General features: G+C 46.2%; 1 protein-coding gene across 1 annotated transcript in view; it reads left to right on the top strand.

Moving 5' to 3' along the window:
- Positions 1 to 732: 732 nt before the first annotated feature.
- The window catches only part of LOC147884468 (low-specificity L-threonine aldolase 1-like), an 83727-nt gene continuing 59139 nt past the window's right edge, over positions 733 to 25320 (top strand). The window contains exons 1-2 of the mRNA XM_087398294.1: positions 733 to 1284; positions 23738 to 23952. Coding sequence (XP_087254420.1) covers positions 979 to 1284; positions 23738 to 23952 — 521 coding nt within the window. The 5' untranslated portion in view covers positions 733 to 978. The remainder of the gene's footprint in view (positions 1285 to 23737; positions 23953 to 25320) is intronic.

The following is a 25320-nucleotide window of genomic DNA, read 5'->3' as shown; positions in this document are numbered from 1 at the left end:
TATATTAAGAATAATATAACTCTTTCTCCCCCTTGAAATTCTACTCTCTTAAACTTTTTATATTAAGAACAATATAAATCTTCCCCCCCCCCTCGAAATTCTACTCTCTTTTCCTACACATGGATGTTAGAGCGTATGAGGGATCTCCAAACACTTTATAAACTCTAAAGTTACTATGGGCATTTGCATAGTGCAAACAAATTCTACATGTTGCCTAGCAAGGAATAAGTCTTGCTAGTTGCTAATGAGGAAGCGCAAAAAAGGTGAGGAAATGAGGTCATGCAAAAAATGCCACCTAGAGAATTTTTTGGCATTCCTTTCAAAATCTATGATTTTGCTTGTCACTACTATGCTTACGCCATCTCCAAACACTTTGTAGCCTCGCAACGAGAGCCATTTGTGGTGTGCATGGGTTTTAAAATACTTGCTTTGGTATGGTTGCCATGGTCAATGTGAATTCTTTTTGCATTGTCCATGTGATCTCCAAAATGCTAGGGAAGGAATGATTTGGGATTCGGGAATGTCGATAGGAGTGCGTGCCACGCAGGAAGGAATGAAAGGATGGGAAGCGTTTAAAAATGGAATAATAAAATATAATTTTCAAAAATGCAATAATGAAATGAATTTTGTCCCACTCTTTTGTTTGTACACGCAACCAGCGGTAGCCGCCAACCTTACCTTCATGCATGGCTTTTTGTCTCTCTCTTTGTCTCCACTGCTGCTATTCATCAATCCTCACAAGATTCGTTTGCTTCCTGCTCCACTAATCTGCTCGCCTGCTTCATCTCCTAGGCTTTCTCAGCTGCCAATAGGCTTTTCGATGTTGGGTTACACTTATCAGAGAATAAACGTTTGAGCTCGAGTGTTGTGTCCATTGAAACTGCTCGAGACGTCAAGCCCACGAGAGCGGAGGCTCAAGATTTTAGCTCAATTGGAAGTCCAATCGTTTGCGAAGCATATACAGAATTCAATTTTGCGATGGAGGCAGTGATACAATCGACTTATGATGTAAATAACGATGGTCCAGTTTCTCTCTCAAGAAAATTCTCGCCTCAGCCTACTCCGACGAGGATTGTAGACCTGCGGTCTGACACTGTGACCAAGCCCACGAGAGCCATGAGGGAAGCCATGCTAAACGCAGAGGTGGATGACGACGTTCTAGGCACAGACCCAACGGTTGATAAACTTCAGCAGCAAGTAGCGAAGGCTTTCGGAAAAGAGGCAGGCCTTTTCGTGGCTTCCGGGACAATGGGTAACCTTATCAGTGTCCTAGTTCACTGCGAGGTATGCTGTTATCTCCTTCCAATGGTTCCTTTTCCTTGCAGGTCCAGTAACGTTTCTTCAAAAGTAAAGTACTAATCTTTCGATTTTTTTAACGTAACGAAAGCAGATTTGGAAAGCGGAACTTTTATTGTCTGCTCGAGTTCGTAGCTTCTGTTATAAACCATGAAATTTACTCTTAAAGGTTTATTTGGACACATTAAACAGGAACCATGTGTTGACAGTAGCTTGCAATGAAAATGGAGTAGAAATGTTTGGGTGGTTCACCGAGTGCTGCTCATCGGCCCCAATTTTATCAAGGAGGACCTTGAGATAATATGGCCATGTTCACCGATATTTTTATTGGTTGGCTTGTTCAGCGAGTGCTGCTCATAGGCCCTAATTGTATATTAAGGAGGACCTTGAGATGATATGGCCATGAAGATGGCGAGGAACTTGTGCGCTATAGAATCTTAGCCTGGTAGATAGGATTCATAACATCTTCCTTGATATGGCACCATGCTTATTTTGGTACGAGATACAGAGAGGCCTGACATATAGGCAGGCATTCGAAAGATTGTAAAGATGCACATATTTATCAAATTAGAGTGTCCATTGCGCTTAGAGTTTTAGCTCTCGTGTGGGTAACTCTCTCTTCAAACATATAAAATACCACGTTTTACCAAACAAGGGGATTTTTTAAAAAAGTGACAGACATGAGTATGCATGCTTAAGAGTATTAAACAAATACTTACCAAATATGAGTATTTTTGTGAATGTACAGTGGGGATGTTTAATTTCAGCATTGAAAGCATCGACACTTATAGAAGGGGTTATGTAAAAACATGTAAAATTTCAAACATAGGGATATTTTATACATGCTTGTGCTATATGCACTTTTAGATCGCGACCACGGGGATGAAAAGAAAATGGAATCAATGAAACTTTAAAGGTACGGAGACAAACTCCATGCTCGCATATGTAGTAAGTCGATGTGATGAATGGGAGTTGAATTATAGTGTCCGCGTATCATAGGAGAGAGAGAGAGAGAGAGAGAGAGAGAGAGTTCATTAAAATTATTCGAAAGACGTGTCTATGGGGCGGAAAAGAACTAGATTCAATGAGCTGAAGGGTTGGAGCCTCTAAGCGGGCATCTACACCCAAGACAAATACAGCTTAATCATAGAGACACTAGTACATAAAAAATGTCTGTCTGAGCGCATAGTGAGGATGGAAGCTGTGATGTGGCATCCTGATGATGGTCATCTGGAAGCTGTCGGAGGAGTCAAGCCCAAAGGGAAGCTCGGTGATGTACGAGGCTGTGGCATAAAGCCCATGATAGAGCACTGGCAACGATCGGGGGGTGTTGTCCGTTGTGGTCTCCTAGGGACTTTGGTTAACTAAGAATAAGTTTGACTGTTTTACTCTTGCTTTGCATTGGTAAAAAAGTGTTAAGGTTTGTGTAGAACTCGAAAAAGTGCTAAAAGGCTAAAAAAGGTGGAGCAAGTGGCAAAAAGCATGTCACGATCTGTGACGTATTCCTTTCTCTATATCTTAGACTTATGGATGGTTTGATGAATGGACACTTGTGGAAGGGTATGCCCTTTCGACGGGACACTTCCTATGAGGCACAACCCTTCACAAGAGACATTCTATGGAAGAGACACTCCTATTGTAATGTACCCTCTCATCAAGGGTCACACCCTTCACAAGGGGTACACACCTCTTCATGCACATACACTTTGGAGTACACACCTTTTCATGTGTGACTCTTCACTCTCTATATAAGAGAGGCCCAATTGTATCTTGTTCTCTGCTATTTCAGTGTTCCTTAGCACATTTCTAAATATAGTAAATCTAGGATTTCTTACAGTGGTATCAGAGCAAATTTCGCTCCTGCCTGTAGGAAATGCCCCCCACCTTCTAGCGCCTATCTGATACATCTCTTTCCGCTAGAAGGATATCCGTGCACATTGTGCATGGAAGAGATGGAGAGAATGAGCGTAAAAATTTTTAGCGCCAACTCCACCTAAAGTCATCAATGGCCTCTCCATCTCCCCCACATCACGAGTTGATGTGAATGGACACGACAAAAATCGTGTCTTTTCATGTGCTTGGGCTGTCCCAAAACCAAGGGACGCACCTTTTCCACCATCGGACACACCTTTTGATAAAGAGTTTTGACTCCTCATCCAAGGGACACACCCCATCATGGAAAAAAGGACACCTCTTTTCGTGTGGGGACACCCCTTTTTAAAACAGGGTCACACCCTTTCATGAAAAGGTACACCTATTCCAAGGGTCACACCCCTTAGAATAGGCACACCTTTTGGCACCAAGCACCCTACAAAAGGATACCTAAAAGGGCTAAAAAGGAAAACCAGCCCTATACCCAAGACCTAACCCTAGACTACCCAAGGGTTCTCCAAACCCACGTTTTAATTTTTGGGTAACCACCACCCAGCAATAGGCGCATGAATCAAAACACAAAATCCAGAATTCTGTTTCGTCATTTTCTGCCGTACGTGATTGCGCCATCTTCTTCCAGCCAGCACGTGCCCTTCGTCAGGCCTCCATCTTGCATAGTTCTCGATTGCCTGCATCAGCCAGCTCTTGTTGGTTCATCGCCATGATTACCTGCGATCAACAGCCTTTGCTGCCCGCAAATCAGCCAGGAAGCAAGAACAGTGCCAGATGCAACGATTTGTTTCAAGCCTCTGCCAGCGAATTTCTTCTAAGCCTCTCCTGCTTGTGATCAGCAGCCTTGATGCCCTTTTCATCTTGAATCAAACCAACCAGACCCCGGCTGCTCATCATGCCACCTTTCTAGCCTGAGAACAGTGGCTCTTTGCTGCCCTCTATTTCCCTCTAGCCAGGCCCGGTCCTGTTTTTAAGTACCCCACAGGTTTCAACACAGGCCTCTTTCGCCAGGCTATGAATTTCCACGCAGGAAAAGTGCGCCAGATCTCATGCAATCTGTAATACGATTCTGCCAACGCCCCATCTGCCTTGAAAGTCTCGCCAGGCACCTCTTAATCGATGGACCTCCAGACAAGAGATTTTCCAGCCTTGCTATGCAACTAATTGGCAGATCTAATCTATGCCAGGTGGATTCTATTTCTAAGGATTCTCTTTCATATTGTTATTTGACGCTCATTATCAATTACAGCAAATGAAAGCCTCCTCCTTAAAACATGGAAACCCGTGGTAATTCACCCGTCCCTTCAAGGACACCTCAGGCATCATCTACCACACAATATCGTGTTCAGATTGCACAACCAGCCCATTTCGGAGCTTTTGCATCGTGGGTCTTCTGTGTCAGGTGCCCTTCCAGTGACTTGGACCACATCCTATACCTTTTGCGTGAGGCACCTCAATTACATTACTTCCTTAGCACAGTCGAGGTTGTGTTCCACGAGACACGTACATACCCAGAACTCGATATTCCTCACGAGTTTGCTGTCCATCTTTGGAGAGATTTTTACCCCTCAGCTTCAGCATCTTCAGGGTAATCTCCACCTCCTTCAGCTCCCAGATATCGTCCTGCACAGGTTGTACCTTCCCCAAGACAGTATTTACACTTTGAAGGCACTCCTTCTCCTGGATATCCTCCACTCCCGACAGCAGCTCCTTATCCCTTCTCAGATCCGTGGACTCTGCAACCTACCCCTGTACTCTCACGAGCAGTAACACCCATTTCGGCATCACCAGTGTCACCTCAGACAGGACCTCCTTTACCAGATTTCCACGGCTGGTTCCATCCTGCTTCTCCTGCCCCCTCCAACATGAGCAACCTCAGGGAGCAGCCCGAATCTTCTTCCAGGAATGGTACAAACTAGAGCGCAGGTTCGTGCTTTTCTCACAGGGATCTCAGATATGTCGCAACGCTCGCGTGCAGCCTCTCCGGAGATAAGCGACTCAAGTCCAAAAAAGACCCCTGAAGTCAACTTACAAGGCGAAGCACTACTTCAACTTCAAATTTCCCAGCTTCAGGACAGCATCTCCGACTTGGTCCAGAAAGTCCAACTCCTCCAAGATTCTCGTAGTACCACACATACAAAGGATGACATGACGCCACCGGACGACTATGTGGACTCATTCCCACCTGAGGTAGAAAACACTGAACTCCGTGCCCTCTACCGCTTACTCCAAGCTTCCAAAACTAAAAGACTTGACATTAAACTTCCGGAAGCCTACACTAGCCAACGAAATCGCCGAACAGCTGACCAATGGCTCGCAAAACTGCGCATGTACTTTGATACTATTGACCTCACTGAAGGCAAAAAGATTGCCTTGGCAGCCTCCCTCCTCAAGGATACAGCTTTCCTATGGTGGCAACGACGCTTAAAGGACGGCAAAAGTGTGTTAACTTGGAAACGTTTTGAACATGTGCTCCGTAAGCAGTTCATACCTAATGCGGACTTCCAAGCACGTTCAAAACTCAAACAGTTGGAGCAAACAGGCTCCCTGTCTTCCTACATCTCTCAGTTCACCACATTGGTGCTGGAGATTGATGGTTTAACTGATGATGATCGCCTTCATGCTTTCATCTCAGGCCTAAATCCCTCGTTACACATTGATGTCCTCAAAGCAAACATCACCACCACAGCTGGTGCTATTGCTTACGCAGAGCGCATTACTGATTTCCAAAACACAGGGAAGCAGAGTGCTAATTGAACACAGAACTCTACTATGGCCAAAGGTGCTCGCCCTCAAGATAACCCCAAGTTTAGAAAACACTCGGGTAATCCAGGTCAGCGACAGTCTCAAGATCCCCACAAGTCTCAGAAATTGTATGTTGGATTCCAACAGAAGCACTCCTCCAAGGATCGCGCCTCTTCTTCTTCACAAAGTCATCACCGTCATCCCCAACATAAAGGTGCGTCCACTGACAAGAAGAACAACTCCAGCACAAAAGGACTTTGTACCATCTGTACAGGCGACCATAGATGGTTCGATTGTCCCAAGCGACCAAAGCAAAATTCCAATATGGAACCTAGCACTTCTCAAACAGAAGATGCTACCCCAGCACAAGACAAGAAAGGCAAAGCTATTCGAATGGCAAATACCATCCACATGAGCCTTGCTAGCAACCCCGAACCTTCCTTGGCCACTCAAGTACTTTGTGTCCAAGGATCGCTTCGTGGAACAACGGTCACTATCCTCATCGACAGTGGCTGCTCTCATAACTTCCTAGCTCGTTCTATGGTCGACAAACTTCGGTTGACGACCAGTCCTAGTCCCATGGACTATCAGATTGAACTCGCAAATGGAATTACCTTCTTGTGCAACACCAGGATCAAAAACTTGTCTTTTCGCATCCAACATTATACGGACAAGTTGAACTTCGACATCATGCCTCTTTCTCGGTACGATGTCATACTTGGACAACAGTGGCTCTACGACTATGATCCATCAATCAGTTTTCGCAGCCATATTTTCGCAGCCATACTATCCAGTTTGTCCACTAGGGAAAACTTATTGAGCTAATTGGTTCTAGGGAGTCTCCTTCAACCCCAGTTGCCTTTGCCCTACAAGTAAAGAAGTGGGTTTGTAAACGTCAAGTAAAGACTTTACTTCTGTTGGTTACGGCAGTAGAGGAGACACCAACAAAGGATCCTCCTGAATACCTCAACCAACCTTTTTTCCAGCCCTACCTGGATATTTTTCCATAGGAATTGCCAAAGCAGTTACCACCTCGACGACGAGTGGATCACCCAACCGAACTTATTCCCGGCAGTAATCCGAAACCTCCTTATCGGGTTTCTTACACTCAAAATGAAGAAATCCAAAGACAGGTGACCGAAAATAAGTCAATGCGCCTCCGCATCGACTATCGAGCCCTCAACAAGCTCACTATTAAAAACAAGTATCCATTGCCTCGCATCAATGACCTCTTCGATCAACTTCTACACGCCACACAATTCTCAAAGATTGATCTTCGTTCAGGTTATCATCAAATTCGCATGCAAGAAGGCGATGAGTACAAGACAGCTTTACGAACAAAGTATGGACACTATGAATGTTTGGTCATGCCTTTTGGGTTAAACAATGCCCCGGCCACATTCATGACACTAATGAACGACATCTTCAGGCCTTTCCTCGATAAGTTCGTCATCGTTTACCTCGATGACATCCTCGTTTTCAGCAGATCCCTACATGAGCACAAACAACATCTTCACTAAGTTTTTGAAGTTCTCCGCGCAAATTCTCTCTACATCAACATTGAGAAGAGTGAGTTCTTCAAGACCCAACTCGAATATTTGGGACATGTTATTTCAGCTCAAGGCATCTCTGTGGATCCCAAGAAGGTCAAGGTAATCCAAAACTGGCCTACTCCTAAGAATGTTCATGATGTCCGCTCTTTTCTCGGATTGGCAAACTTCTACCATACCAAGGTCTATCAGTTTTTTGAAATCACAGTTTTTCAATGGCTTCCCGAAACAGAGTATAGTTTCCAACAACTCAAGCAAGCACTCACTACCACACCAGTTATGGCTATTGCTGACCCAAACCTTCCATTTGAGGTCATGACCAACGCTTCCGACATCGCTACAGGAGCAGTCTTGATGCAAGAAGGCAGAGTTATTGCTTTTGACAACCATAAACATTCCGATATTCAAACCCGATACCCGGTTTATGATAAGGAGTTTCTTGCTGTTGTACATGCTTATCGCTCTTGGAAACATTATCTCATGGGAGCCGACTTGGTGGTCAAGACAGACCATCACTCTCTAAAGTATATCTTTACTCAGCCAGTCATGAACGCTCGAGAAGCACGCTGGGTTGAGTTTCTGGCCAACTTCACATGACCATTGAGTACATTCCAGGACTACGCAATGTAGTTGCAGATGCTCTCAGCAGGTTAACTCTAGCATCAGCTATGGTAATCTCTACATTATCTGTGGATGTTCCGAATTCATTCAAAGTGAAATATTTCAATGATAAAGACTTCGGCACAGCAGTACAAGTTCTTTCAAAAGATCAACCTTCGTCTCCCGAACAGAAGATTTTCTCATCCTATTCTTATACGAACGACCTTCTGTATTATCAAGATCGCGTCTGTGTACCACATGACAAGGATGTTCGACGTCTTTTGTTAAAAGAGCATCATGTAGTTCCTTATGCTGCCCATCCAGGCATCAACAAGACTTATAGGTTACTCAGTGCAACATATTACTGGCCTCAGATGAAAAGCGACGTCATCAAAATGGTTACATCTTGCTTATTTTGTCAACAAATGAAAGCAAGTCGACGACTTCCAGCAGGACTTCTTCAGCCTCTTCTAGTTCCAACTGAAAGGTGGGAAAGTATTTCCATGGATTTCATTACAACACTACCACGATCCTCCAGAGGTAACACTCAGATTATGGTAATTGTTGATCGATTGTCCAAAATGGCACACTTTGTTGCTTGCAAAGAAGTGCACAGGCTCCGGACATCGCCAAACTCTTCATACAACACATCTTCCGACACCATGGATTGCCCAAGAATATCGTATCCGACAGAGATCCTAAGTTTACCAGTCACTTTTGGATTTCACTGTTCAAATCTTTGGGTACAACTCTACTGTTTAGTTCAGCCTACCACCCAGAATAAGATGGCCAGATTGAAAGAGTCAACCAAGTTCTGGGAGAAATGCTTCGACATTATATTCAGTCACGCCTAGCAGCTTGGGAAGAGTATCTACCACTCCTTGAGTTTGCTTATAATAACTCTTTCCATAGTGCCATCAGCATGACTCCATTTCAGGCAGCTTATGGACACACTCCGATTGTACCAACGAATTTTGTACTTCAACATCGAGTGGCCCTAGCTGATCAACTGGTTCAAGAAATGCAAGACATTCTACCCCAAGTCAGGGATCATATGCGAAAAGCGCAAGAGCGGTATCAATGGTCTGCCAACAAACATAGACGTCACCTGGAATTTGACACTAGTGACATGGTGCTATTATTTGTAGCCCCACATCGCTATAAGACGGTTAAGTCTGTGTTTCCTAAGTTGCGACCAAGATACTATGGACCTTTCCAGATCATCAAGAAAATTTCACCTTTAAGTTACAAATTGGAATTACCACCATCATGGGGTAAAATCCATGCAACATTTCATATTTCTTGGCTAAAGACGTACATTCCAAGCGATGAAGCAGTTCCTCCTGCAGGTGATTATGTCCCAGAAATCGAAGACGATTATGTTCTCCTTATTCCTGAGCGTACTCTGGACCATCGACAGCGAGAGACTCGACATCGACTTATCACGGAATTCCTTGTTCTTTGGCGAGATCTGGATGACTCCGACGCTACTTGGAAATCTGATGAAGACTTACAGCAATACCCTGACATTTTACAGCAGTATTTTCAGAATTTATTGTGATATTTTCTACATTAGTTCATTATCTCCACCAGGGTCTTATTTTGAGTGGGAGGGGATGTCACGATCTGTGACGTATTCCTTTCTCTATATCCTAGACTTATGGATGGTTTGATGAATGGACACTTGTGGAAGGGTATGCCCTTTCGACGGGACACTTCCTATGAGGCACAACCCTTCACAAGAGACATTCTATGGAAGAGACACTCCTATTGTAATGTACCCTCTCACACCCTTCACAAGGGGTACATACCTCTTCATGCACATACACTAGGGGTACAAACCTTTTCATGTGTGACTCTTCACTCTCTATATAAGAGAGGCCCAATGGTATGGATGACACACTACAGACACTACAGACACTCAAGCAATACAAATATTCCTTGTTCTCTGCTATTTCAGTCTCCTTTCTGTTCCTTAGCACATTTCTAAATATAGTAAATCTAGGATTTCTTACAAAGCAGGTCCCACAAGGCAAAAAGCACTTGTGAGATGGTGCCATTAAAGAAGGACCCATGGGGTTCTAGAAAAGGCTTAAAAAGTGACCCCACGCTAAGCTAATAGCAAGAAAGTCTGTTTTTGTAAAAAGAAACTATTAAAAGCGGGTCTAGCTTTTTTGCGAGCCCAAGTCTATAAAAGAAGGGCTTCAGGGCTCTTAGATCATTCAAGATTGTACTCATGCTCTTCTCAGAGCCAGTTGTACAAAGTTAATCTCTATTGCAATAAAGACCTTTGGGGGGGTCAAGCCCTTATTTCTGGGCCCTAGTGTTGTGTTTGTCCTCTCTCTCTCTCTCTCTCTCTCTCTCTCTCTCTCTCTCTCTGTGTAGCCTACTCTAGATGTGAATTTCTGTTGCAATAAAGACCTTGGGGGGGGCTCCAGTCCTTATTTCTAGACCCTAGTGCTGTGTACTCTCTCTCTCTCTCTCTCTCTCTCTCTCTCTCTCTCTCTCTCTCTCTCTCTCCCCCCCCGTTCGTACCTTGTCCGTACCTCCGTAGTACCTCCACACCTCTGTACATCGTCCGTACCTCCAAACCTTCGTACCTCCGTCGTCCGTACATCTCCCCCATCCGTACAGCCCATCAGTAGGCAACCAGTATTGTACAGTCCGTCAACAACAACCCATACCTCTCCCTTTGTACCTGTTAGAAGCAGCCAAACTAACCCTAACCCCGAGTTGGGCTAAATCCCCAACCCAACCCGGGGGTTAGGTTAAGCTAGGGGGTTCAACAGATAGCCAACTATGGACTGGCCTACCCTCTCCTCCAAGTCCCCCTCAACTCCCTCAACTCATTCAACATCCATCAGGACTCAGTACTCTACAGTTGCAGCCATGACACCCTCTCCATATGCACGGAATTACCAACAAGAAGGCTCAAAACGACCCATCCTTGGGCAACAGGATCAGATTTTTTATCTGTAGCAGGCAGTGAGAGAGCTACTATTGGAATTGGCAGAAGTAAAGGCTCGACTTCACATTCTGGAAGGGCCTGGTAAGCAGGCAGTAATTGATGAGGCTGTAAAATCTTGTAAGGATTCCCCCCCTACCCCGTTGCTAGTCTCTATAGTCAAAGATTTTGTTCACACTGAAGCACAAACTGCTAAGAAGGAAGTGATTGTGGAAGTAGACACCAAAGCAAGTAAGTCTGATATTCAAGTAGAGATTAAAGAACGCGAAGCTAGATGTGACAATGCGTTGAAGATTAGAATAGGGGGACTCCTAGAAGATTGGTACAAAGAGGAGGACACATATAGTGAAATATTGACAAAGATCAAAGCAAGCTTGCCCAACATTGAATGGGTGGATGATGATGAGCAAGATGAGGACGACTCCAGGCCAGCTTCTATTTTGCACTATAAAGGTCATGCAATCCTTACACTGAAGTCAAAAGATATGCGGATCAAGCTTCTTCGACAATCTTACAAGTTGAAGGGCACCAAAGTATGGATAGCAGAGGAGCTTACACAAGCTCAACTTAAGATTAAGGCAATTGAATTAGCTAAAGTCAAGGCTACCAGAAAGGATGGAAAATGGACAGTTACCGTGAAGGCGTAGCACTAATCTGAGAGTTCAAATCAAAACCAAAAGACTCTCAGTCTTAAACTGATGTATGGCTGTTTACTCTTTCAGACTATCATGTAGGTACTCTAAATAATGTGGGTTGCTTTTTGCACTCCTTGGGAGCTGCCATGTGCCCTCCTTGAAGCAGATGTACTAGAGGGTTTCTTGCTGTCCCATAGACCTTTTGGTCTGGATGTTAATAGAATTTCTTTCTTTCTTTCTCCCCCCTGTAGCCTACTCTACTCCACACCCTACCTTTGTGATGCGGTTGATAACAGCATGAGATTCTTCAACTGACCGCACTAGTGAGGTATCTAGAGAAAGAGATCCTGTTGCGATTTGTACTCTAGCCTTCCTGAGGGCTCCAGAGCTGTTGCGACTTATATCAGGAGGCTAGAACCTGATTGCGATTTTCTGTAGAATGCATGTTTTGCTGCGATTTGATCCCAGGTTGTTAGTTCGGATTGCGAATATCTTACGAGAGCTTGTGGCTGCTGCGATTTTGTGTCTGGGCTGGTTTCAGTGGTATCAAGGTGCGGTTTTGCCTCTTTCCTTGGTGGCAATGATCCAAAGACTCCTCCATCTGAAGCAGGACAGTTGTGATTTCGAAGAAGGCTCATCACAAGCGAGTTCGAGCTAGCATACAAATAGTTCTCTATATATTATTTGCCCCATATCGCGGACTAGTAGTTGAACCATACAACCAAAAGCCACTCCCACCCATACTTCATCCTGCATCGGGCTGGCTATTGTCTTCACCCATAAGTGTTTACCTCCTTGGATAACTAGGACAGAAGAGTTATGGCCATGTCCCCGTTGATGAAATCTACTTCCCTGCCTGGAGGATCTCCTACTGAAGTTCGAGTAACTTGTTGATGTGTTCCCGCATCGATGAAGATTTCTTGGGATCCAACAACCTCCCTCTTCATGGGAGAGATTCGGTTATACATGGACGCCAAATGCTCTCATATACTTTTGGCCACTATCATGTGCTTCACGTGATTAATCTCTTGAGGAGTACAGTTAAGAAATATAAAGGATCTTACCCCTGCATTAACACGGTCCCACAGCTGGGACAGAGTCTCAGCCTCCTTCCAAGCAAGGATGCCAAGGTCCTCTGCCAGGGGATTTGGTCGGGCAACACCTATCCAAAAACCATCGCCTTGAATTCATACAAGCCTTGTTCTGTGCGGAAGGCCGTCTTGTGCTCATCTCCTTCTTTCACCCTGATTTGATGGTAACCAGACCTCAAATCTATCTTCGTGAAAAATTGAGCACCCTTGAGTTCATCCAACATGTCATCTATCCTAGGGATTGGAAACTTGTTTTTGATAGTGGCCTTATTTAGATCCCTGTAATCAATGCACATACGGTATGATCCATCCTTCCTCTTCACTAGAAGCACCGGAGAGGCAAAAGGAGAAGTGCTATGAGGGATGAAGTTCTTCTCAAGCAATTCCCGCACCTGTACTGCCACTTCCTCCTGCTCAACCTTAGAAAGACAGTATGGGGCTTTGTTTATGGGCTTACTGCTAGGCTCTAGAACAATGGCATGATCCACATCCCTCTTGGGAGGCAATTGGGATAGCATATCAGCAAATACATCAGCAAACTCCGATAGCAACTGCTGCATATCACAATCCTCAACACAAGGAATGCTACCGCCTTGAGATACTGACACATTCAATGCGTAGAGGGCATGTTCCTTCCTGAGCTCTCTGGCTAACTGCCTTGCTGAAATGACCTGCAATTTAGGAGTGGCAATGCCATGCAATGTTACAGTTCTACCCTTGTGGACAAAGCTGAGTGATAGTGCATTTAAATCCATGCTGATTTTACCCAAAGATTTCAGCCAATTGCAGCCCATGACAGCATCTATTGGGCCCATATCCAATGCCAAGAGATCCCCAGCAAATTCATAATCCTCAGAGAGCTTGATCCTTGCATCTTGGCAACAAAATTTACTGACCAAATGCTGTCCATTTGCCACCTCTACTCTCAGCCCATGATCAATCTCAGTAGCAATCAGTGGCACCTTCTGTAAGGTCTTAGAATTGATGAAACTATGAGTGCTACCGCTGTCCATAAGCATGTGAACTGTCCTGCCATTAATTTGTCCTTTCAATCTAATAGTTTCAGCACTTTTGGCACCCATCAAGGCATGAGAAGAGATAGCATAAATGGCTTGCTGCGCATCCCAATAGATCTCCTCTTCATCCACAGGAGCATTGCCATTTGCATCCTCTCGCGCAAGAAAAGGCATAGTAACTTGATGCTCCACATGAAAGACTTTAGGCCAACGGCCTCGCATGTTACATACAGGCTGAGTGTCATCGGAATGTATACCATGCATATTATGATCATTAGCACCACCGGGGTCAAAGGGGAAATCAGCCCCCTTCGTGGCTCCAACATGTGGAGCTTCTTCCACGATTTGTGCACCCTCTGAATCATCCTGAGTGGCATCCAAAGTCTCAGAAGCATCCATCAAATCCTCATCATCCGATATCTCAGTAATCATGCTGAGTTTTACAGTACCATTGTTACGCATTTTGCAAACTTCCCGATGCTCAGGAGTCCACTTGTCACCACACTTAAAGCATAAGTTTGCCCTCTTTCTGTTGTCTATAATAGCCCTGGTGTGTTGTTTAAATTCTGATTTTTCAATACCAACACCTTGCTTAGCTCTTGGCTTAGCATCAAATGACTTGTAGGGCTTAGCATATGGCATCTTGCTGCCTGTAACTGTGGGAAACCTCGAAAATGGTGCTGCTGCTGATTTTCTTTCATTCCAATGAGTCACTTTAGGCTTCTTCTCAGCCTCATTTGCATTCCCATATGCGCTGCCCGCTGTCATCTTATATTTGCTGGCATATTTGGGCTCAAATACCTCAAGCTTTTATTCCAACAATTTCTCTATCTCATTGGTTTTCTTCTTTTCCTTTTTGGATTTCTGTTGCACGCTCAATTGTTTGAGGGTTATGTGCCTTCACATCTGCAGCAAGAGAAGGACTTAACCCATGGATGAAACCCTTTTCAGATACGTCCTGCACAAACAAGGAAAGCCTCCAAAAGCGTTGCAAGTATTCTTGGACCGTACCGCTCTGTGACAAGGCATAAAATTCAGCCAAGTATTGATCCAAGACAAGTGGGGATACAAATGTAGTGACCATCAATTCTTTGAAACCCCTCCAAGTGGTTGGTCTCTGAGGCAAATCCCTCATGTATCGCCACCATGTGTGAGCATAGTCCTGCATATGCATACGTGCAAAAATGATGCGCTCCTCCTCAGACTTGGGGTAGAAGCGGAAATAGTCTTCTAGCTTCGTGAGCCACTCCTCCAACTCATTTTTTTGGCAAAAAGAAGGGCTTATTATATTACTTTCGAAACAAGGATTACAAGAGACTCAACGGTAGTGCTGGAGCACAGGGATAACTCCCACCCGCGAAACTACAAGCCACACAGGGCTAAGCATAAAAATGTTGCGAAATGCTGTCAAAACAAGAAGCCCTAGTCTGGGTCTTCTGAAAACCAGTAAACCGCGAAACCAAAAAAGCTACGGATCCTTGATGAAGTGAATCCTGGAGGTACTCGTGATCCAAGAAAGTATGGATCCCTCCTCCGCTGAGCTCCCGTCAATCGAGCCCGCCCGAGGGCACCAACAGGAAAAGACCCGCCTGCATGAGCAACGACCGCCTGGCGGGGGGCGAGTCCGCACTCCAGTAGCCCGTTCCATGCATCTGCAAGCCTCAATCCAGTTGGGGTGCCTCCTGGTTCGACAAGAAAGAGTAGAGCCCCAAGAGAAGGGATCAAGTCCAGCAGCCTTGCGGATAGAGCCAAGAGCCGCCACCCTGTGGGTAGAAAGTCTTCGAGACAGTGAACCATCAACTGATATGACTCCTCTGAGTCAACATCCAGCAATCGAGGCCGACCATGACCAAGGTGCCAACCACGATTAAGAACCCCCGCTAGGAGGAAAGCAGTGAAGCCACGTCGAGGTAGCAAGGTTCCACGAGCCGGTGTAGCTCTGAGATCGGAAGCGCCAGGATCCCTGTTGTCGAGCTTGACCATCAAGAAGAGCTCTTGACCACCATGGGGGCAGGCATCTCGCATCTCTATCTCCTTGAGCTCGAGGTAGTACCAAACCTTTCCTCGACAAAAGGTCCTGAGCACACACGACGCTTCCTGAAAGATGTTCCTGTTGCTGCGATGAAGGTGCAGGTGATGCAAGCCGCTGGGGCGGAGGAGCAGGCTACAGCCAACAATGCTCCCCTCCGAGGAGGTGCAATGCCCCAAGCCACGGGTGGCACGAGAAAGCAACTTGCACCTGCAAGCCCTACGCGAACGAAGCATGCCCCAACAAGAGGGCAAAGGGTGCAGACCACCCAACCCGCCACTGGCCAGCTCTGTCGCTAGAGGTGAACCCACCATCACTCGATCGAGGTTGCTCAAGCGAGGTCTACGGAGGCCCAGGCGAGGGAGGTTTCGTTGAACTCCAGCCGTTGCTGCCATCAGATCGAAGAGGGGTGCGAGGCGAGGTGGAGGAGGGCAAGGGAGGGGAAGTGGAGGAAGACGGGGGGTGGGGGGGTGAAGCGGCGCGCAGGCAGCGAGGGGCCGTGGGTGACGGGGCTGCAGCAGCAGGGAGGCGGGAAGGTCGCGACGCGGTCCACTCCTCCAACTCATTGGGAGTGCGAGTGTCCCCTTTAAACTTATGCACTGTGAGTTTGTCCTTGATATCCTTGGCTGCATAATTCTCGTGTGTGTAACCTCCAGAAGTGCGGGCATCATCACACTTGAGGTTCACATAATCAGAGAAGTTTAATGGCCTCAGGTAGGGCCTTGTATGCAAAAATCTACCAACATGTTATCAAAAGTGGCTTGCTGCCCACCCTGTTGCGTAGTAGCTGTTGCCATCTGATGCACTGGATGCGTCTGGCTATATGTGCTCGTTGGCAGAGCGATAGGTGCATGAACCCTGGGCTGGGTCTCTTTGTCAGATGCATCTCTCTGAAATGATGGCATACCAAAGGGCTGAGAAGAGGGCTGACCTCTCTCCCAGGGGAGTGGGCTGCCATATAAACCAAAGCCAGCTCCAGGCATACTCGCTAGTGCGGTGAAAGGAGCACTAACCGGATGCACACCGACGGGTCGGCCGAAAAGAGACGGCTCAGCCTGCATAGATGCAGAAAGCTGTGAGCCAAAAGATGGCTTGACATCTTGCATGAAGGTGCTCTGTGACACAGAAAATGCATCATCTAAGTCCAGATAATCCCCATGCTAGGGTACGTGCAATGGTCCAGAAGGTTGATGCTCATAGGCACGGCAAGCATCTGCCATAAAACCTCTGCGTGGAGCAGACAACACATCATGACTGTCTGAGTGGTCCCATTGCTGGGGTGCAGGCTGCTTACCCTTATCCTGCATAGCAATGGCAGATGTGATCTGCTGACCAATCTATTGTCCCATCTGGGCAAGAGCGATATCTTGCATAGCCATGGATGTGGTAAGCTGCTGGCTGAACTCCTGTCCTATCTGGCGGAAAACACCCTGGAGCATAGAGGAAAGGGCATCTAGAAATTGCGTCTGCGCTGCCTGCGTTTCCCAAGATGCAGGAGAGAGAGGCTGAGTGGAAGGAACCTCCGTACCACCAGTGGATGCAACCACTGTGGCAGGCACATAGCTCAATGAAATGTTTCAGAACGTTGAAACGTGAAACGGTATGAAACGTTTCAAAACGTTTCAAAAAAATAGGTGAAGTTTCAAAAAACCAGATTGTATTTTTTTTGTCTAAAAAATATAAATTTTATGCCTGCATGCTAAAACTGTGCAAAACTAGCTAAAAACACAGAAAAAGACTTGACAGAAAGCCTATAATGGCAACTGGTAGAATAGATTATAGACTCTAGATTAGAAAGCTCAATCAAGCCTATAATGGCCAATGCTAGAAATTAGAATAGAGTCTAGATTACAAAGCTCAATTAAGCCTTTAAATTTTAGATTTCAGTTGAGTAGTTATTAGATAGGTGACAAAAAATCAGATTTCAGATTACAATTTACAAGCTCAAGCCTTAAACTTTATCATATTTCAGTTTTGACAAGTTCACAACCATGGAGTCTGGACATAAATCAAGTTCTCAATTTCACTCTTGTAAATACTCTGCTAGTCTATAGACTAGAATCTAGATTACATAACTCAAGAGTCAAGAGTGAAGGCATCAACTTTAAATTTCAAACAAAACTAAAGTTCAAACTCTACTGAAATCTGAAAGAAAGTAGCAAGTTAATCAGCAAGATCTATAGGTGCTTGGGCATCTTCTCCCTGGCCCTCAGCCCCCTCCTCCTCCTCCTCCCCATCATCACTATCAGAATCTGCAGAAGTGGATGAATCCTCTTCTGATGATGAGGAGGTCTCCTGCTCTTCTGGAGCAGCTGCTATTAAAGTTGGTTCTGTTCTCCCTGCTCGTCTGCGTGCCTGAGATTGTGTGGCACGTGCCAACGATGCCCGCTTCTCAGCAATGAATGTATATGCATCATCATCCTCATGCACAGGATGAAGCATTTCATCCTCAGGGACCTGCACACGTATCTTATCAGGATCCACCTCCTGTGGACCTTCAATGGTCTTCATTCGTCGAATAAGTCGTAGATTGGCATGGACATATACAAGCCTACCATACACCAAATGAATTAACAGTAAATACATGTAGGTTGTAGCATAACTATAATTCAAATGCCAGCGACAAAGGAAACCCTTGTTTGACCCCGATGGTACTCATGATCTCGTCTGCCTGCCCGGATCCTGCCCAAACTCTGCCAGAAACTCTCTCGTAAAGTGCCATGACAGCCCAAATGATCTCCTGGTCATAACCCAAGTCATGTAGGCGCCGTATGAGGCGGGCTCTCGGGACCGTGTCAAATGCCTTGCGGAAATCCACAAAGCAAAAATAAACCCTCTGCTTCTGTGACCTCGCCTCCTCAATGATACATCTGAGCGTGAGAATGTGGTCCATGGTTCCATGATCACGCCAGAATCCGTCCTGTCCTGCTGCTCTAAGTCCTCGACACTCTGCAAGTCTGCTAACCTCGGAGTCAAGTACTGATGCATAAATCTTGGACATGACATGTCCAATCATAAGGTGCATACAGATTCTCCCACCAAAGTATGATGATCTTGTTATGGCACTAAATACGCAGAACAAAAATCTGCCCCTCAACTTTGAGGATTTCAGCGCAATGCTTCTGGAGGAGGAGATGCGTCAAAAGACGAGGACTGGAGAAGATTCGGCTTTCTCAGCTAGATCAAAGAAAGGTAAGGGTAAGGACTCTGGTAACCCATCTTCTTCTGATGATAAAAAGAGAAAGAAGAAGATCAAGTGCTTTTATTGCAACAAGGCAAGGCACAAGCAGAATGAGTGTCGAAAGAAGATTGCAGATGAGAAGAACGGAGTAAAGAAAGAGTCCAGCAACAGCATGCAGGCAGTACCAGGTCTCTTCACACAGACTTCGCATCGAGAGCAGCAGAGCAGAGCGACTACCTAGGGAGAGGCGCATATGCACACTGTGTGACATGCAAGAGGTTGAGACAGAGGAGCATTTCATCTTCAGGTGTCCTGTGTACTATGAGATCCAAGGGCGTTTCCACTGCCTCTTCAAGGATAGTTATGGGATTTTGGCATGTTTCCTCTCCTACCCAGACCAACGGTGTTTGGCAGGTTTCATTCATGAGGCACTTAGACACTGTGAAAGGATACTCCAAGCATGGAGACAGGAGCAGACTTCTTCCTCGGCTGATCCCTCTTAGAGCTCTATCACAGAGTTCTTTTAGCTAGATCACATGGACCCCCACGAGACGAGGCCTTGACATGACCGTGACCTGGAGCCTGTGACCCGACAGCTCAGACAAAGGGTCGACACACAGATCACACTTGGGGACATCCCCTCCTTGTTTAGAGTCGGAGCCCACCGATGGGGGTCACAATAGCCCTGGTCAGATGCAGAGCTACGACCAGGAGACGTGCCAGGACCGCACCTCTGAGTGGTCGACAGCACTCTATTGCCGACTTCATGCCTCCACTGCCTCATCCATCCTAATATCTTACTATTGCCGATGATGATGATGATATTGATGACGATGCTGAGATTGATATATAGTCGACCATCGACATGACTATGTTGTACTTAGGACTTAGTACTGCCATTCTGCATTTTTGCATTTTGCACTGGTATGGACGCTCGTTTAGTAGCTCCACTACCACAGCTTGTTGTATGAGGATTTTCACAGTCTCATAGACCCATCGGTCTTACGAATACTTTAATAAACTTTCTTTCTTTCTTTCTTTCTATAGCCCTCTGACACTTCGAGTCTTTGACCTACGAGACAACCAATAATCCCTTTGATTATCTGTTGCTTCAAGCTTACAAGACAATAAATTTTTTATTGTGAATCATGAATGTAGTAGACTATAGTAGTAAGTAATAAGTATACTAATGAACATGACCAGCTAGCTACTTCCAATGCTCACAGCAGCTAGATAATAGCTAGCTAGCTGGCAATTAGCAGCATCATGCATGCAGCAACCTACCTGCCGGGCTCCAATGCAATGACACATGACAAAAAAGGGCACATAGTTTGCCAACGTTGAATGTTCAACAAACGATGCACGATAGAAAAACGAACAGAAGGGCTAGCGAGCTGTATACGAACAAAAGGGGCTAGTGAATCCACGAACAAAAGGGGCTAGTGTCGTCATGCGCTAACGAACCATTTGTTCCTGCATCCACGATGCACTTGCGCTCATGTTTGTCATTCAATTGGCGCTGGAGTAGCTATGCATGCAATCGATTGTTGCTCATGGTACTTGCTTGCTAGCTTGCACGTATTGTGTAGGGCGCTTGAACCTTGCAATCAATCGACGCTTGGAGATAGCTAGCGGCGCAGGATTCGTCAAAAAGCATGAAGACCCTGCATGGCTGGTTGTTGTGCGCAAGGGATGGCCTAGTCGAGGCTAGTGGGCTTGGATTTGCAGGTAATCAAAGAGCAGGGTTTTCACCTGCGCATGCACGCCGCCATATGGGAGATTTCGCCTCTACAGCGTGGAGTCAAAAAGTATATTTTTAATCTAAACCTACAGTACCCTAGGCCACGTTTCATTGTGACTATGGGCAGGCACTTGCTCATACTGAGCAACCTCATCAGTGTCATGCAATATCACCATGCCACCGAAACGTTTCAAATTCAATGAAACGCGTTTCATTGTGACTATGGGCAGGCACTTGCTTATACTGAGCAGCCTCATCACTGTCATGCAATATATCACGAGGGGCACGCTTCGGTGGCATGGTGACAGGCCTTGGAGAGAGAAGCTAGAATGTAGACAAAGAGAAATGGATAGCGAATCCCTGCTATAATGAGCACCTGAGATAGTGTGTGGAAACATGAAAAGGTCGATGGAGAGGCTCAGGAGAAAGGTCGTAGAAGAAGCTTCTAAACGGAGCCAAGAGGAGCCAAAATAGGGTTGTGGAAAGCCCTTAAAAGAGGCTGGAAATTCTGAGTTTTTTTTTCTCCCTTTTTTTTTTTTTTGGGCGGGGGGAGGGGGGGGGTTCCTAAGTCACCTAAGATAGCTATGACAGCCCTAACCTAAGACTACTAGGACTGTTAAGACACTAACTTAGGCTGACCTAACCGAACTGCTTAACCCTAGTTAGAACTAACCTAACCTAGCCCCCAACTAACTAAACTTAAACCTAATCCACTAACTAAATATAAACCTAATCCACTAACTAAACCCTGGCTAACTTAACGTAGGAAATAGGTGAGGACTAAGATCGTTTTGGCGTGGCGCTGAATTAAGGCTAATTGGCGTGGGCTTTTGCTATTTCAGCATGCCAGAGCTAATTCAGCATGCATTGGGTTGCTAACTTAGCGTGCGTTGAGTTATTAATTCAGCATGCATTGAATTAAGGGTCGACCTCTATTTTGGATTGGATTTTGTGCTGAGTTATTAATTCAACATGCATTGAATTCGGGGTTGACCTCTATTTTTTATTGGATTTTGTGCAATTAATGTGCTAGCTGGAACATCTTGTTAGATGTCAGAGTGTCAGTTTTGTGTCAGATGGTCAAAGCTAAGCCAGCAATGGTCAAAGCTAATTCAACGTGCCTAAATTAATATAGTGTGCACTAGGTTATAATGCAGCATGTGTTGGGTCAAGGTTAACCCGGCGTGTCTTCCCGAGACTGTGTCACCGACAGAATTTTCGGAGATTTCCGAGTTTAAATGGCTTTTGTGTAGGGTTTGGAGTGCTCGGGGGTTACTTCTCTACCTATTCTAACTACTACAAACAAGAAACAAGCAAGGTTGAAGAAAAATAGAGTGTTTTTCTCAAAAAGAGAATTGTTGATCATTTCTAAGACCTTGAAATACTCACCCAATCATCAATTTCCAGCTTTTCTCTAAGGATTGGACAGCATACAAATCTTAGCAATGATCACCTCTATCTTTTCCTAGATTTGTGTCAAAAAGCACCTTCAAACAACTTGAATTGACAATTTTTCTCTCCTGTCACTCACTTTCCCTCTTTTCTCAGCTCATACCTCTCCAAAACACCATAACCAACTACTTTTCTACTAAGTGTTGGGCAATGGGAGATAACTAGAGAAGAGCATGCAAGCAAAAACATACCTCTAACTCGCCGAAAATGGTGCCAAAAATGTGGCCTCGGCTTTGACTCACGTGTCGTGGGGATCTTGGAAGTGTGACGATGGAGCTTCCTACTCCAAGCTGCTCCTTGTGAGAGCTATGCAAGCATGAATGGTCTATATGTGTCACCCAAATGGCTCCGGGAGTTGTTGCAAGGGTGCATCCACATGAGAGGAAGGCAGAGAAGGGAGAGGAAGAGCGAGGGGGGATGGGAAGCAAGAGGCAAGAGAAGGGGAAGGGGGATGAGTGGCATTTAGTAAATGCAAGAGGCAAGAAGAACACAAGACAACTCTTGAAAGAAGGCAAAGTTTCTATTACTCAAAATTTGCATACAACATTGAAGACCAAAGTCAACTACTTGGTCTTTAATACATGCCACCTTTGAAAGGAGGGCCAACCCAATTCTCTCTACCACTCTTTTTCCTCTTTCTTTAACAATCATCTTGGGCCCATCTCTACGGACTTGCCATCATCCATCAAATGACATTGCCAATAAATGTGGTTAACAGTGAGTAACCATCCATCCCAGAGGATAGCCAAGATGGCGGACAATCTAATTGGGCATCACAATTTCCCCAGGCCACAAAAGGGAATGCCAATTCTTAGCATGTAAGGTAGAAACTTGGATTTTTGAAACTTTACCTGCAAGCCAACAGCCAATCCATACAATGATGAAGCACTCATGAGCTGTGAAAGATCCTTCTCATTATTCTTTGGAGTGAATAAGGAATCATTAGCATAGGGTTGTGCAATCATGGGCTCTCGTCCTTGTATCTCCAAACCATGAAAGGCATCAGTTTCCACAACATAATCTATATATTGAAGTATTGGATGTGTAGCTATTGCATAAAGCAGTGCACTAAGAGGGTGTCCCTGCCTGATTGAATGATGGTGGGTCCATTGATAAAAAATGTCCCAAGACAAAATGCATGCAGCTTTACTATCATAGTACATCCAGTAAATTACATGCAGCATTTTATTCCAAAGCCCAAACAATTCATGGTTTGAGAGATAAAGTCCCGTTGTACAGTATCAAGTGCTTTGGCAATGTCTACCTACAACAAAAGTACATCTCGTTGAGTGTACTTGGCATATTCTATCCCACCATAGGCATTAGTAACATTATTTGTGATATGTCAACAAGTACGAAGTCCGCGCGCTGCCCGCGCACACACACATTTTGTGTAAACACACGCACACTTTTTTAGTGAAATCTTTGAGTGTAAAACACACACACACACACACACACACACACACACACACACACACACAATCTCCACATAACCGGACATTCAATTGGTTATTTCACAGATTCTTAATTGAGCAACTATTTGAATTGTCAGGTTCGAGGCAGTGAAGTGATAATCGGTTCCCAAAGCCACGTACATCTTTATGAGCAGGGTGGAATTTCAACTCTTGGCAACGTGTACCCACACATGGTTCCAAATGAACCAGATGGCACCATGGACCTGGAGAAAGTTGAGGCTGCAATTCGAAGATCCGGTGATTATCATGTTCCAACAACTGAGCTTATCTGCATTGAAAACACACATGCCAGGTGTCTCCTTAATTATCCTTTCAGCTTAAATTCTGATTATACATTAGGTGAATTGTACAGATGACAGCATGGGATTAAACATCACTTGACGAAGACATGAATGTCTCAACAGTTGGATTTGAGCTGCTCCTCTCCCCGTGAGCTGCTGCCCCCCCCCCTCTTCCTCTCTCAGCCAGCCCCCTCTCCCTCTCTCTCCCTCCCCCTCACCCTCGCTGCCTGCCCTCTCCCTCCCCTTGCTTCTCCTCCTCTCCCTCCCCTTCGCCAGCCCCCTCTCCCTCCTCCCTCCCTTCCTCCTCCCTGCTCTCCCTCTCCCCCCCTGCCAGCCCACCCGCCCCCTCCCTCTCCCTCTTCGCCCTCCCTCTCCCCACCCGCTGCCCTCCCTCCCCCGCCCCCTCCCCCTCCCCCTCCCCCGCCCCCTCTCCCCCACCCGCTGCCCCCCCGCCCCCTCCCTCCCTCGCCCCCTTTCTCCCCCACCCTCCCTCTCCCGCTGCCCCCCCGCCCCCTCCTCCTCCCCCGCCCCTTCCCTCCCCTTCCGCCTCCCCCGCCCTCCCTCTCCCCCCCCCGCTGCCCCCCCCGCCGCCTTCTCCTCCCCCGCCCCCCCCTTCCCCCCCGCCCCCTCTTTCCCCCTTCTCCTCCCTCCCCTCCCCCGCCCCTTCCCCCACCCTTCCTCTAACCCCCCCGCCCCCCCCCTTCCTAACCTACCCCCTCCCTTCCTCTCCCCCGCCCACCTTCTCCCTCCCCACCTTCAGCCCCCTTCCTCCCTCCTAGCCCGCCCCCTCCCTCCCTCCTAACCCCCCCCTCTTTTCCTCTCCGTCGCCTACCCTCTCCTTCCCCGTCAGCCCTCTCCCTTCTATCCTATCTCAGCCTCCCTCCACTTCTCCTCTCTGTCCCTTCCCCTCTCTCCTACCCCCTCCCTTTCTCCTCCTTCCTACGCCCGTTTTAGGGCATCCTGGGCAGTAGTTTCACGGACGGAGCTTTAACAGTGCTGGAATCGGCCTTTTCACTTCGATTGGCGAATGGATCCCCATTCAGCCAATCTCCGTCCACTTCCACCGGCCACGAGAACCGTTATTTTTTCAGAAGACGAGTTGCAGCAGCTCAAGAAAGATGTGGAATTAGAGGGCTCCGCATCACTTTTTGCCCGCATCTTTGGGTCACATCCTTCCAGATCACAGGCTAGAGATTGGATGTTGGCGGCGTTACCAAGAGATCTCGCCTCACACCTCAGGGATATTCGACTTCTAGGACGTGGATTCTTCCAAGTGATTTTCGACTCCCACGAGTCCACAATCCTTATTCTCAAAGCTAATCCCCTGGCTTTGGGTTCGAGGAGGATTTTTCTTTTGCCCTACACCTTGGGCTTCGATC

This window comes from Dipteris shenzhenensis, chromosome 27 (assembly GCF_047967505.1).
Source record: "Dipteris shenzhenensis isolate YYH24624 ecotype China chromosome 27, Dip_SZ_1.0, whole genome shotgun sequence".
Taxonomy (NCBI): Eukaryota; Viridiplantae; Streptophyta; class Polypodiopsida; order Gleicheniales; family Dipteridaceae; genus Dipteris; species Dipteris shenzhenensis.
The sequence above is the reverse complement of the archived record's forward strand: the minus strand, read 5'-3'. Positions and strand labels throughout refer to the sequence as shown.